Source organism: Lissotriton helveticus, chromosome 5_1 (genome assembly GCF_964261635.1).
Source record: "Lissotriton helveticus chromosome 5_1, aLisHel1.1, whole genome shotgun sequence".
Taxonomy (NCBI): domain Eukaryota; kingdom Metazoa; phylum Chordata; class Amphibia; order Caudata; family Salamandridae; genus Lissotriton; species Lissotriton helveticus.
The window spans coordinates 5123694-5136505 of record NC_136065.1 but is presented as its reverse complement, the minus strand read 5'-3'; the positions used below and the strand labels follow the sequence as shown (position 1 = coordinate 5136505).

Below are 12812 nucleotides of genomic sequence, written 5' to 3'. Positions count from 1 at the left end.
CCTTCTTTCCCAATTCTTGGGGAGAGGTCAGATCAGAGTCTACCAGGTGCTGGTGTAAGAGCTGGTTCTGACAATTACTTAGGATCTGCTCCCTCATAATCAAATTATACAATCCTGTAAAGTCATGTACTTTGCTGCCATGTAGCCAACCCTCCAGAGCCTTAGTAGCACAATCTACAAAATCAGTCCAATCCTGAGTCTGTGTCTTCTGGGTATCTCTGAACTTCAACCTGTACTGTTCAGTGGTTAAGCCAAACCCATCTATCAGAACACTCTTCAGGACTTTGTAATTGTTTGCATCCTCATGTCTAACAGTGAGGAGCTTGTCTCTCCCTTTCTCTGAAAAGGAGTACCATAAGATTGCTGCCCACTGTTCCTCAGGAACCTGCTGTACCATGCAGGCTCTCTCAAGAGCAGTCATCCATTTGTGGATGTCATCCCCTTCTTTGAAGGGGGGCACAATCTTTGTCAGGTTTCTACTATCATAGGACCTGGGTTTCTCTTTAGGAATATTGCTGCCACCAGTGGCATCTAAGCCACACAATTTTTTCTCTCTTGCCAAGGCAAGTTTAGCTTGGGCCATGCTAAGTTTAGCTTGAGCCAAGGCTACCTCCTCCCTCTCTATTTGGAGTTGGACAGCCCTCATTCTGGCCCTATGCTCAGCTTTCTGAGAAGCACTCATGCCTCTCTCTGATTCTCCGGAGGCACTAGAAATATGAGAGTCCCCTGAGGGAGATCTCACTCTTCTGTTGCCTGGGAGAATCACATGTTGGGTTCTGGGGAGGTGCTGGCCCTCTCCATTCCCCAGTAGGTCCAAGTTGGCCTGGCTAAGCCTACCAACTGGAACCTGGCTACCCTGATCCTGTACTTCTAAGTCCTCAACCTCTGAGTCCTCATCCAAGTCATCATCATCCTCCTCTTCAGGGGGATCAACTACAGGGGGGTTCCCTGTGTCTAGGGAAGCAGCTTTTGCCTTCTCTAAGTCATCCTGTTCTAGGATTTCTACCAAGATTAGGCAGGTGGGGCTTCTGCCCCTTTTTAACCCTCTTGCTTTGCACAAGGCAATCAAGTCTCTGCGGGTTAACTTGTCATATCCAAAAGTTGCCTGGGTAGGGTCAACTGTCACAGGACTAGACCCTGAGGCCTTCCCTGTGTCAGACATGGTTACTAGTGAGGTGTAAGTGGTGCACTTACCTACACTAAGTGTTTTCCTACTGGACCTTGCTAGTGAGTTGTAGTCAGGGGTGTGCTACTCCCTTCAACCTACAACTACTAAGTTCAGTAGAACTTAATATGCTAAGCTTTTGATTTTATATGTACCTAGAGGTACTTGATGTGATCTTTCAATTTGATATAAAGATTGCAATGGTAAAACAACAGCAAGCTCAAATCCGCACCGCTGCTCACCAATGTGAGAAGTTGGCCTGGTAGGGGATGTTTCCAATTCTGGAACCACCTACTACCTGACCAAACAATCCCCTTATGGTGTCTGGTTGTAAGTCAACCTTATTAGACAAGCTATCCTAGGGGTAGCATGGACTAAGCAGCCTAAAGGCTTAACTTAAGAGGTCGTGTTAAGCGAGCTGTTTTACCACATACAATCCTGTAATACCAAATGAAAGGACACCACACAAGTATATATTATAAAAATATATGTGTTTATTACTAAAAACAATCCCCAGTATTCTTTATGAATAAAGGGGCACAAGCGTTAAATCAAAAAGCACTGTTTAAACATACAAGTTGCACAATTATGGATGAGGGCAGGGGGCCACTCAAACCATATACTAAACAAGTGGTATAAGAGAGGCCACTCGAGCAGTGGTTAGGCCTAGGGCCTAGGGAATCGCTGGGAGCAGTCAGGACAAGCAATGCTGAAGTCGGGAATGGCCCTCGGGATTCGGGAGATGTGCGGAAAGCGCACGCATGCACCAATGTTAACCAATGGTGCGTAAAAGTCAAAGAGTTAAAGTTTAAGGACACTTCCGCTGAACCTAGAGGAACAAAACTTAACACACAGACCCTAGAGGTGTGCACCAGTGTGGGAACACCGGCGGAGCAAAGTTACCTCACCCACAGGAAGTGGGTGCACAGGGTCGAAGTGGCGTCGGGTTTTGACACGCAGGCTCTTGGTGCTTGAAGCTGAAAGGGCTGCAGGCAGGGTGAAGACGAAGTGTCCGGTGGAGTCCAAGGGTGGACTCAAGTTGTAGAGTACCTGAAAGCAGAGGGGACAGAGTCTGGGTCACTCAGCAGTGACCAGGGTGGAACCAGGACGGAACCAGGCAATGTCGGGCGCAATCAGGTGGTCGTCGAGGCGCTTCTCTTCGCTGTCACGTGGGCTCTGGGGCATCTGCGACGTCCAGGAGCAGGTCACGATCTGTCCCACGCAGGCTCTCACCGTCGGTGCAGTCGGCTTCCGGTTTGGAGCAAACAAGCCTTGGTAAGAGCAATCCACGCGGGATTGGAAGATGGCGTCTCCCTCGGACCAGGAAGGTCAGAGTCGGGGCTCCCTTTCAGGGGAGCTGGTGTGGATCTGGAGCAACCAGAATCACGAGTCTTCTTTTGTAGTTCGTCGGCACAGGGACCACAAGCCAGCTGGCAAGTGACCGGGCCAACGCGTTGAGCCAAATCGTGCCAAAGGGCCCCACGCAGCACTCGTCGAGTGTGGAGGGCTGAACTTCGGCTCAGGAGTAGCTCAGGGTGGGGGCTTCTCAAACCCCGGTGTACAGCTTCGAGGGTCACTCGTGGGCTGCACGGTCAGCGTCTCGTGGTCACTTCAAGATGGCGTGCCCCACGCTTCCGGTCGCCTCCACGGGTCTCAGCTTTGCAGGGACTGTGGATCGGGCTGTTAGAAGCTGGGCAGGCTTGATCTCGTCGATCTCAGTCGCTCGAGTTCCGGCGGGAACTGCAACTAAGTAGACGTCGAGGGCTGGATGGTGCCTGCTGCTGCAGGGTGGTCACTCCTTGACCACAAGGGAGATTCTTCGGGCTTCCACGTTGAGATGGAGGGCGAAGGGTCCAGAATATCGTTTCAAATGTTTCTTCCAGGAAATCTGCTGTGCATTGGCACTGCTCCCACTCTTATTCGAATCTGGTGGGCGTGATTACCTGCTAGGTCCCCTCCTATGGGGGGGACCCAGGAAGTGGGTGGATACACCCCCTTCCTTTGATCCAGGCCGCCCTGGCACGAGGGCTGGAGTGCCCCAGAACCGGTTTGGCCGGATTATGCAAGGGGCAGCCTTGTGCGCCCCAGGCAGTGTCTGGTTTCTTTCAAACCTCCCTGCTACAATACACTATCTCCTGTCTGGAGGGCGGTGACACCCTCCTGTGACAGGAAACCCTTTGTCCAGGACCCCCTTGACTGAGTTTCGGTCAGCTCCAGGGGTCCAGACATTTGTCTGTGGCAGAGGCATCCATTTTGTGGATCTTAAGGCCTTTGGAGAAATCAACCGCATTAAAGTGAAGTAACATGTCTTACCCCTCTAGAGGGGTGGAATGCCATCCCCGTCGCCAGAACTGGCGAGGGGATGGTATTCCAAAGCGTATGACACCTTACACGACATGTTTTGATAAAGCCAAACCAAAGTTGCTAAATAACCGCGAGGATTATAAGGCACTTAATAGTATATGGTATGGCATTATCCTGAAACAGCTTAGGGATTTGTTCCCGACGGCTGCAGACAGGCTCAGCTCATGCTAGAGCTCCATCTCACATAAAACCACGCACTCAGCCTCCAGGATTGATGAGGCCTTTCTATAGGAGTGGCTCACAGGTTTACATGTGTCCAGATATAGGTTTAGACATAGGTATACTATATCTAAGCAAGGGGTGTGTACACCACCTTACCCCAGCTGAGTGATCAGCCAGTTGTGTCAATTTAAGAACCAGCCAGGGGTGGCAAAAGATATGCTGCAGCCCCTGGTAGGCCTTAGTGGCTCCTATGCCCTGGGCACCTATAGTGCGTTATACAGGGGCTGACAAGGAGTCCATTTCCAATTTGTGGTATGTACCTAGGGTACATGGAATCCATTTTACAGAGAGAGCAGATGGCCTGGGGCCCTGATTAGCAGGGAACCAGGTCAACTAAGTCAAAAACCAGCTAAACACAGGCAAAAAAATCTGGGGTAACCATAGTCAGGTAGCCACCTTCCTACACCCTTCTGTTGTCTTCCCAGCCAGTGAGTCCCCAATCTCAGTGGGACTCTCTTTGACATGGCAGTGTCACAGCCTGTTTGTCAGGTCTGCTAGGTTTACATGTACCATTTGGGGAACATAGGAGGGAAAAATAATCCAAAACAATATGTGTGTTTCAACTGCCTGGCTGCTGGAAGCTCAGATTAGTCATACCAGACAGCTGCCTCTGAGGATGTTGTGGGTACAGGGGCTGCAACAATCTGGATGTTGGTGTCAGATGAGAGAGGACACTGGGATTATCATGATACACTTCCTACACACACGCTCCCGGCCCTCAGAGCCAAAGTTGAGTGTGGCAGAAGACCTATTCCATCTTGAAAATGCCCAAAGCGTGTGAGGGAGGCCCCAGGAAATTTCACCTTATTAGTAAGAGAATCCCCAAGGGTCTTTCCAACCACTAGCTAATGACAGACTTTTCAACTTTACTACTGTTTTAGTACTGCATACACACTTACACACTGCCTCTAAGTTAAACCTGTTTCATCTCTTCATAGCTAGGAGGAGGTTGAGCTCAAATGTATTTAGTGACTTTAGTAGTTCACCTTGACAAGGAATGTGTTATTTCTTGAAGAGTGGTACTTACTCCCCCCTCAGCCAAGAACCCAGTTTCATCCACACCTGCTCAGAGAAGGTAAAGTCCCAGAGTCCCTTGGTCTGCACTTTATCGCCCATTCCCTGAACTTTAACTCCTAATGTCTGGATTCAGAGTTGGAGAGGATGGGTGGCAGGAATCACTCATTGTCAATTCTGGCTTCATATTTCCCTTCCTATGTGTCCATAGACTTGAACCCACAGACTGTGCTGGTCCAATCTTTGGACGTGGCAGTATTCCCCTTCCTCTGCTACGCTTCGCTGGCTGCAATCATAGAAATATAGACAAATAACAGCGTGCCACAGTGAAAGGTCACGCCTCACCATCCTACCTTACGGTGAAGGTACCGGCGATCGTAGTCCTGAAGCGGCCTCCCGTCTATCAGTATCCTGCCCGCTTGTGGCTCGTAGAAGGCCTCCAGCAGAGCCACACACGAAGACTTCCCGGCCGACGAGGGTCCAACCAGGGCTGTGACCTCCCCAGGCTTCAGCTCAAATGATACACCCTGGGTTACCAAAGTGGCAGAGGATGAGTGGGCGACCAAACCAGCAGCGACACTTACAGACATTTCAGTTTAGCACAGTCAGGACTGTTCCTGCTGCAGGGTACAATATCACTGCTGTACTGATAAGAAAACATGGTGCCTATACTATATATTATGCATACCTTATGTTACAGGGGTATTTATCTCATTCATACCTTGCCCTGGAGAGCAGCGGAGCACTTTACATTAGTCTCAGATATAAGTGCCAAGATACCCCAGCTACATCAGCATGCATAGGTGTGTTATTAGTAATTAGAAAGAATGCCTTATTTAGACATGGTTTGGTTAGAGTGATTAGGCCCCAGTTGTCACATACTTACAGCTGTTCACCTTTGCAGAATGATAGAGCACATTTATTTTATGTGAGCAAGCCTTTCTCTCTCTCTCTCTCTATGTTTGTGTGTTTTTCCATTTCAGTAAAATCATCAAAAAAGAAGGCTCAATAATGGTGTCTTTGATGTAATAGTTGTGTTCTGTCAAGTAAGTAATGTACAGGATGTTCCTTTATTCTGCATCTTTTGACTGACTGAAATATTTTTTAAGCGCTCTTTTGCCGAGGCGTCTTGGCGCTATAGCACAGAAGAAGTTCTAGACCTGAGTTAGGGCATGGTTCCCTGGCAATGGTTTTGTCTCAGCCATTCATAAGCTGAACAGACTATTTTGTTACATGGAAATGATGATTGGTTTCCTTAATGAGTGGTGCATAACCCAACCAATGAGATGCAATAGGAAGTAGGCTTCTCTGGTAGTATCCTATTTATTGAAACACTTATTGGTCTGCAAGTTTGTAGCATCGTTACTTCAACCCTGTCACACCTTACCAAACATTGACTTGCTTGTGGCCTCTGTACAGTAAAGAGTTTTACAAATGGATTCATTTTGAAGATCAGCCAGCCTTTGAGCAATTTGGAAGCAGACTCTAAGTCAGTCTGTTTATTTACCTTACACTTATAACTTTCTTTGCCTTTTATCTGAGCTGACTCAGCGCTAGACTGTCTATTGATTAGTTCTTGCTCTGAATTTTGTTCAGAGTCTGACCATATGTTAGTTCTCTTGCAGAATATGACTGACTATTTTGATTGGATTAACTGATTAATTTACTAATTACTTTTTGCTTCCTGTAATTTTCATAATTTTGTATAAAAAGCCATGAAATTGTAACTATATGTGGGTCTGACTTGCGTACTTCAGTGTAGTGTAACCATGTGGAATTAACCAAGAATCCTGCAAGATTACGCTAAACAACACAAGAAGAGTAATTCTGGGAGGAGCTGGTCTGTCTTGAGAACTTGAGAGAGGGTGGCATTTCTAATAGTGGGTAGAGAGTCCCCAGAGGGAGCTCTGATGAAGGACGAGTAGAAGACATCATCATCTTCATAAGAAGTGGCTTTGAGGGAGATGACTATGGGCTAGATGTAGGTAAATAGGTTTTACCGATTCTAAAATACTGAATTTTACCGATTCGGTATTTTAGAATCGGTAAATCCTATGTAGGTAATTATTCGGTAAAAATTACCGAATCGTTAAGATTCGGTAATTACCGAATCGGTATTTACCGATTCGGTAATTGCCATTCATTTGTATGGGCCTGGAGGCCCATGGGAATGAATGTCAATTACCGAATCGGTAAAATAGGGAAATAGTCAAGGGTGGCAGGGTGGCACTTTGATACCCTGTTGCACCCCTGAATAGTGCTGGTGTGCACATGTGGCATACATACATGCCCTAAAGGCATGTATGTCTGTCACATGGCACAGGTGTAAGTGCACACATTTGCATTTACACAGGAATTCCTTATTTACCACCAACCAATAGTTGGTGGTAAATAACGAATCCTTAAAACACAAATGCACTCTTTAAAGTGCTTCCTACATCTCATTTACCGATTCGGTAAATACCGAATCGGTAAATGATGATTCGGTAAATACCGAATCTGTAAATACCGATTCGTTATTTACCAAATCTGTAAAACAGCCTCCTACATAGGAAACGTCTATTACCGGTCGGTAACAGCCAAATTCGGCTGTTACCGACCGGTAATAGCCTCCCTACATCTAGCCCTATGTCGGTGAGATCGGCAAGAGAACCGGCTTTGAAGGACGAACATTGCGGGGTTCCATGCGAAGGGTGGGGCATGAGAGATGAAGCACCTTCGAGTCGTTGATGTGCTGTTGGATTTTTTGTATTCTTTCAGTGAAGGAGAGGTTGACGCGTTGCGCTTCTCTGTGCAGTGAGGGGTAGGTGGGTCTGGCAGGGGGTTGATGCGTTGCGCTTCTCTGTGCAGTGAGGGATAGGTGGGTCTGGCAGGGGGTTGACGCGTTGTGCTTCTCTGTGCAGTGAGGGATAGGTGGGTCTGGCAGGAGGTTGACGCGTTGCGCTTCCCTGTGCAGGGAGGGATAGGTGGGTCTGGCAGGGGGTTGATGCGTTGCGCTTCTCTGTGCAGTGAGGGATAGGTGGGTCTGGCAGGAGGTTGATGCGTTGCGCTTCTCTGTGCAGTGAGGAGTAGGTGGGTCTGGCAGGGGGTTGATGCGTTGCGCTTCTCTGTGCAGTGAGGGGTAGGTGGGTCTGGCAGGGGGTTGACGCATTGCACTTCTCTGTGCAGTGAGGGGTAGGTGGGTCTGGCAGGGGGTTGATGCGTTGCGCTTCTCTGTGCAGTGAGGGATAGGTGGGTCTGGCAGGGGGTTGACACGTTGCGCTTCTCTGTGCAGTGAGGGATAGGTGGGTCTGGCAGGGGGTTGATGCGTTGCGCTTCTCTGTGCAGTGAGGGATAGGTGGGTCTGGCAGGGGGTTGATGCGTTGCGCTTCTCTGTGCAGTGAGGGGTAGGTGGGTCTGGCAGGGGGTTGATGCGTTGCGCTTCTCTGTGCAGTGAGGGGTAGGTGGGTCTGGCAGGGGGTTGATGCGTTGCGCTTCTCTGTGCAGTGAGGGGTAGGTGGGTCTGGCAGGGGGTGATGGTTGCGCTTCTCTGTGCAGTGAGGAATAGGTGGGTCTGGCAGGGGGTTGATGCGTTGCGCTTCTCTGTGCAGTGAGGGATAGGTGGGTCTGGCAGGGGGTTGATGCGTTGCGCTTCTCTGTGCAGTGAGGGGTAGGTGGGTCTGGCAGGGGGTTGATGCGTTGCGCTTCTCTGTGCAGTGAGGGATAGGTGGGTCTGGCAGGGGGTTGATGCGTTGCGCTTCTCTGTGCAGTGAGGGGTAGGTGGGTCTGGCAGGGGGTTGACGCGTTGTGCTTCTCTGTGCAGTGAGGGATAGGTGGGTCTGGCAGGGGGTTGATGCGTTGCGCTTCTCTGTGCAGTGAGGGATAGGTGGGTCTGGCAGGGGGTTGACGCGTTGTGCTTCTTTGTGCAGTGAGGAGTAGGTGGGTCTGGCAGGGGGTTGACGCGTTGCGCTTCTCTGTGCAGTGAGGGATAGGTGGGTCTGGCAGGGGGTTGATGCGTTGCGCTTCTCTGTGCAGTGAGGGATAGGTGGGTCTGGCAGGGGGTTGATGCGTTGCGCTTCTCTGTGCAGTGAGGGATAGGTGGGTCTGGCAGGGGGTTGATGGTTGCGCTTCTCTGTGCAGTGAGGAGTAGGTGGGTCTGGCAGGGGGTTGACGCGTTGCGCTTCTCTGTGCAGTGAGGGATAGGTGGGTCTGGCAGGGGGTTGATGCGTTGCGCTTCTCTGTGCAGTGAGGGATAGGTGGGTCTGGCAGGGGTTGATGGTTGCGCTTCTCTGTGCAGTGAGGGATAGGTGGGTCTGGCAGGGGTTGATGGTTGCGCTTCTCTGTGCAGTGAGGGGTAGGTGGGTCTGGCAGGGGGTTGACGCGTTGCACTTCTCTGTGCAGTGAGGGATGGGTGGGTCTGGCAGGGGGTTGACGCGTTGCACTTCTCTGTGCCGTGAGGGATAGGTGGGTCTGGCAGGGGGTTGACGCGTTGCGCTTCTCTGTGCAGTGAGGAGTAGGTGGGTCTGGCAGGGGGTTGACGCGTTGCGCTTCTCTGTGCAGTGAGGGATGGGTGGGTCTGGCAGGGGGTTGACGTGTTGCGCTTCTCTGTGCAGTGAGGAATAGGTGGGTCTGGCAGGGGGTTGATGTGTTGCGCTTCTCTGTGCAGTGAGGGGTAGGTGGGTCTGGCAGGGGGTTGATGCGTTGCGCTTCTCTGTGCAGTGAGGGATAGGTGGGTCTGGCAGGGGGTTGATGCGTTGCGCTTCTCTGTGCAGTGAGGAGTAGGTGGGTCTGGCAGGGGGTTGATGCGTTGCGCTTCTCTGTGCAGTGAGGGGTAGGTGGGTCTGGCAGGGGGTTGACGCGTTGCGCTTCTCTGTGCAGTGAGGAGTAGGTGGGTCTGGCAGGGGGTTGACGCGTTGCGCTTCTCTGTGCAGTGAGGAGTAGGTGGGTCTGGCAGGGGGTTGATGCGTTGCGCTTCTCTGTGCAGTGAGGAGTAGGTGGGTCTGGCAGGGGGTTGATGCGTTGCGCTTCTCTGTGCAGTGAGGGGTAGGTGGGTCTGGCAGGGGGTTGACGCGTTGCGCTTCTCTGTGCAGTGAGGGGTAGGTGGGTCTGGCAGGGGGTTGACGCGTTGCGCTTCTCTGTGCAGTGAGGGGTAGGTGGGTCTGGCAGGGGGTTGATGCGTTGCGCTTCTCTGTGCAGTGAGGGATAGCTGGGTCTGGCAGGGGGTTGACGCGTTGTGCTTCTCTGTGCAGTGAGGGGTAGGTGGGTCTGGCAGGGGGTTGACGCGTTGTGCTTCTCTGTGCAGTGAGGGGTAGGTGGGTCTGGCAGGGGGTTGATGTGTTGTGCTTCTCTGTGCAGTGAGGAATAGGTGGGTCTGGCAGGGGGTTGATGCGTTGCGCTTCTCTGTGCAGTGAGGAGTAGGTGGATCTGGCAGGGGGTTGATGCGTTGCGCTTCTCTGTGCAGTGAGGGATGGGTGGGTCTGGCAGGGGGTTGATGCGTTGCGCTTCTCTGTGCAGTGAGGGATAGGTGGGTCTGGCAGGGGGTTGACGCGTTGTGCTTCTCTGTGCAGTGAGGAGTAGGTGGATCTGGCAGGGGGTTGATGTGTTGCGCTTCTCTGCGCAGTGAGGGATAGGTGGGTCTGGCAGGGGGTTGACGCGTTGCGCTTCTCTGTGCAGTGAGGGATAGGTGGGTCTGGCAGGGGGTTGATGCGTTGCGCTTCTCTGTGCAGTGAGGAATAGGTGGGTCTGGCAGGGGGTTGATGTGTTGCGCTTCTCTGTGCAGTGAGGGATAGGTGCGTCTGGCAGGGGGTTGATGCGTTGCGCTTCTCTGTGCAGTGAGGAGTAGGTGGGTCTGGCAGGGGGTTGATGCGTTGCGCTTCTCTGTGCAGTGAGGGGTAGGTGGGTCTGGCAGGGGGTTGACGCGTTGTGTTTCTCTGTGCAGTGAGGAGTAGGTGGGTCTGGCAGGGGGTTGATGCGTTGCGCTTCTCTGTCCAGTGAGGGATAGGTGGGTCTGGCAGGGGGTTGATGCGTTGCGCTTCTCTGTGCAGTGATGGATAGGAGGGTCTGGCAGGAGGTTGATGCGTTGTGCTTCTCTGAGCAGTGAGGGATAGGTGGGTCTGGCAGGGGATTGGTGCGTTGCGCTTCTCTGCGCAGTGAGGGATAGGTGGGTCTGGCAGGGGGTTGATGCGTTGCGCTTCTCTGAGCAGTGAGGGATAGGTGGGTCTGGCAGGGGGTTGACGCGTTGTGTTTCTCTGTGCAGTGAGGGATAGGTGGGTCTGGCAGGGGGTTGATGCGTTGCGCTTCTCTGAGCAGTGAGGGATAGGTGGGTCTGGCAGGGGGTTGATGCGTTGCGCTTCTCTGAGCAGTGAGGGATAGGTGGGTCTGGCAGGGGGTTGACGTGTTGTGTTTCTCTGTGCAGTGAGGGATAGGTGGGTCTGGCAGGGGGTGGATGCGTTGCGCTTCTCTGTGCAGTGAGGGATAGGTGGGTCTGGCAGGGGGTTGATGCGTTGTGTTTCTCTGAGCAGTGAGGGATAGGAGGGTCTGGCAGGGGGTTGACGCGTTGTGTTTCTCTGTGCAGTGAGGGATAGGTGGGTCTGGCAGGGGGTTGACGCGTTGTGTTTCTCTGTGCAGTGAGGGATAGGTGGGTCTGGCAGGGGGTTGACGCGTTGTGTTTCTCTGTGCAGTGAGGGATAGGTGGGTCAGGCAGGAGGTTGATGCGTTGCGCTTCTCTGAGCAGCGAGGAGTAGGTGGGTCTGGCAGGGGGTTGACGCGTTGCGCTTCTCTGAGCAGTGAGGGATAGGTGGGTCTGGCAGGGGGTTGATGCGTTGCGCTTCTCTGAGCAGTGAGGGATAGGTGGGTCTGGCAGGGGGTTGACGTGTTGTGTTTCTCTGTGCAGTGAGGGATAGGTGGGTCTGGCAGGGGGTGGATGCGTTGCGCTTCTCTGTGCAGTGAGGGATAGGTGGGTCTGGCAGGGGGTTGATGCGTTGTGTTTCTCTGAGCAGTGAGGGATAGGAGGGTCTGGCAGGGGGTTGACGCGTTGTGTTTCTCTGTGCAGTGAGGGATAGGTGGGTCTGGCAGGGGGTTGACGCGTTGTGTTTCTCTGTGCAGTGAGGGATAGGTGGGTCTGGCAGGGGGTTGATGCGTTGTGTTTCTCTGTGCAGTGAGGGATAGGTGGGTCAGGCAGGAGGTTGATGCGTTGCGCTTCTCTGAGCAGCGAGGAGTAGGTGGGTCTGGCAGGGGGTTGACGCGTTGCGCTTCTCTGTGCAGCGAGGAGTAGGTGGGTCTGGCAGGGGGTTGATGGTTGCGCTTCTCTGTGCAGTGAGGGATAGGTGGGTCTGGCAGGGGGTTGGTGCAATGCTTGATTGTCTTGGCCGGTGTTCTGCTTCTGTTGGTGGCTTCATTGATGGCGTTGGTTCAGGACTTTGCTTTGACTGATGTGATGAGCTGTCTGTGTGTCGTGTAGAGGGACGTCTCTTTCAAGAGATGCTATGGAGGTCTGTCACAAGAGGGTCTGTTTATTGTCAGCGAGGTCTTTAGAGTACCGGGGGCTGAAGGAAGTCTTTGAGGGATCTGATGGTTTGGTCTTTTTTTGTGTTAACCTTGGTTTGTTAGTAGGACATTGAGGAGGGAGACTGGGAAGACAAAGTGGCGGCTCTGCCCTTGCACTTCTCACCGAAGGGCGGGGACAGTCCCTCCTCCACAGGAACCTACAGGTTACCTGAGTGGGCCCATTAATGACAGCAGAAGGAGTCACAGGTGCCATTCCTGGCTCTCAATCAAACAATTAATCACAATTATTAAAAAGTGGCAAATTGCCCATGAGGGTCTCAAGGCGCTAGAGTTGCTGACTGCTTCATGGTCATCTGTTCATTCAGTCGTAATGAGAGAAAAACAAGGAGAAAGCTGTGAAAAACGGTCGAAAAGCAAGGAGAAAGCAGTAAAAAAGAGGGAAAAGCAATGGTTTTTTGAGTGCCTTCTCCTTGCTTTACCATTGTTTTCGCTGCTTTCTCCTGCTTTTCCCTCTGTTTTTTGAGCGCCTTCTCCTTGCTTTACCATTGTTTTCACTGCTTTC

At 52.0% G+C, this 12812-nt stretch overlaps 1 protein-coding gene across 5 annotated transcripts in view; it reads right to left on the bottom strand.

Moving 5' to 3' along the window:
• The window catches only part of TAP1 (transporter 1, ATP binding cassette subfamily B member), a 109910-nt gene that overhangs the window by 37343 nt on the left and 59755 nt on the right, over positions 1–12812 (bottom strand). For all 5 annotated transcript variants that reach the window (XR_013594636.1, XR_013594638.1, XR_013594637.1 and 2 more), the window contains exon 9: positions 5119–5292. Coding sequence is in view for 2 of the 5 variants with exons in the window: in XM_078641562.1 (XP_078497688.1) it covers positions 5119–5292 (174 nt within the window). In the remaining 3 variants the exon portion in view is untranslated. The remainder of the gene's footprint in view (positions 1–5118; positions 5293–12812) is intronic.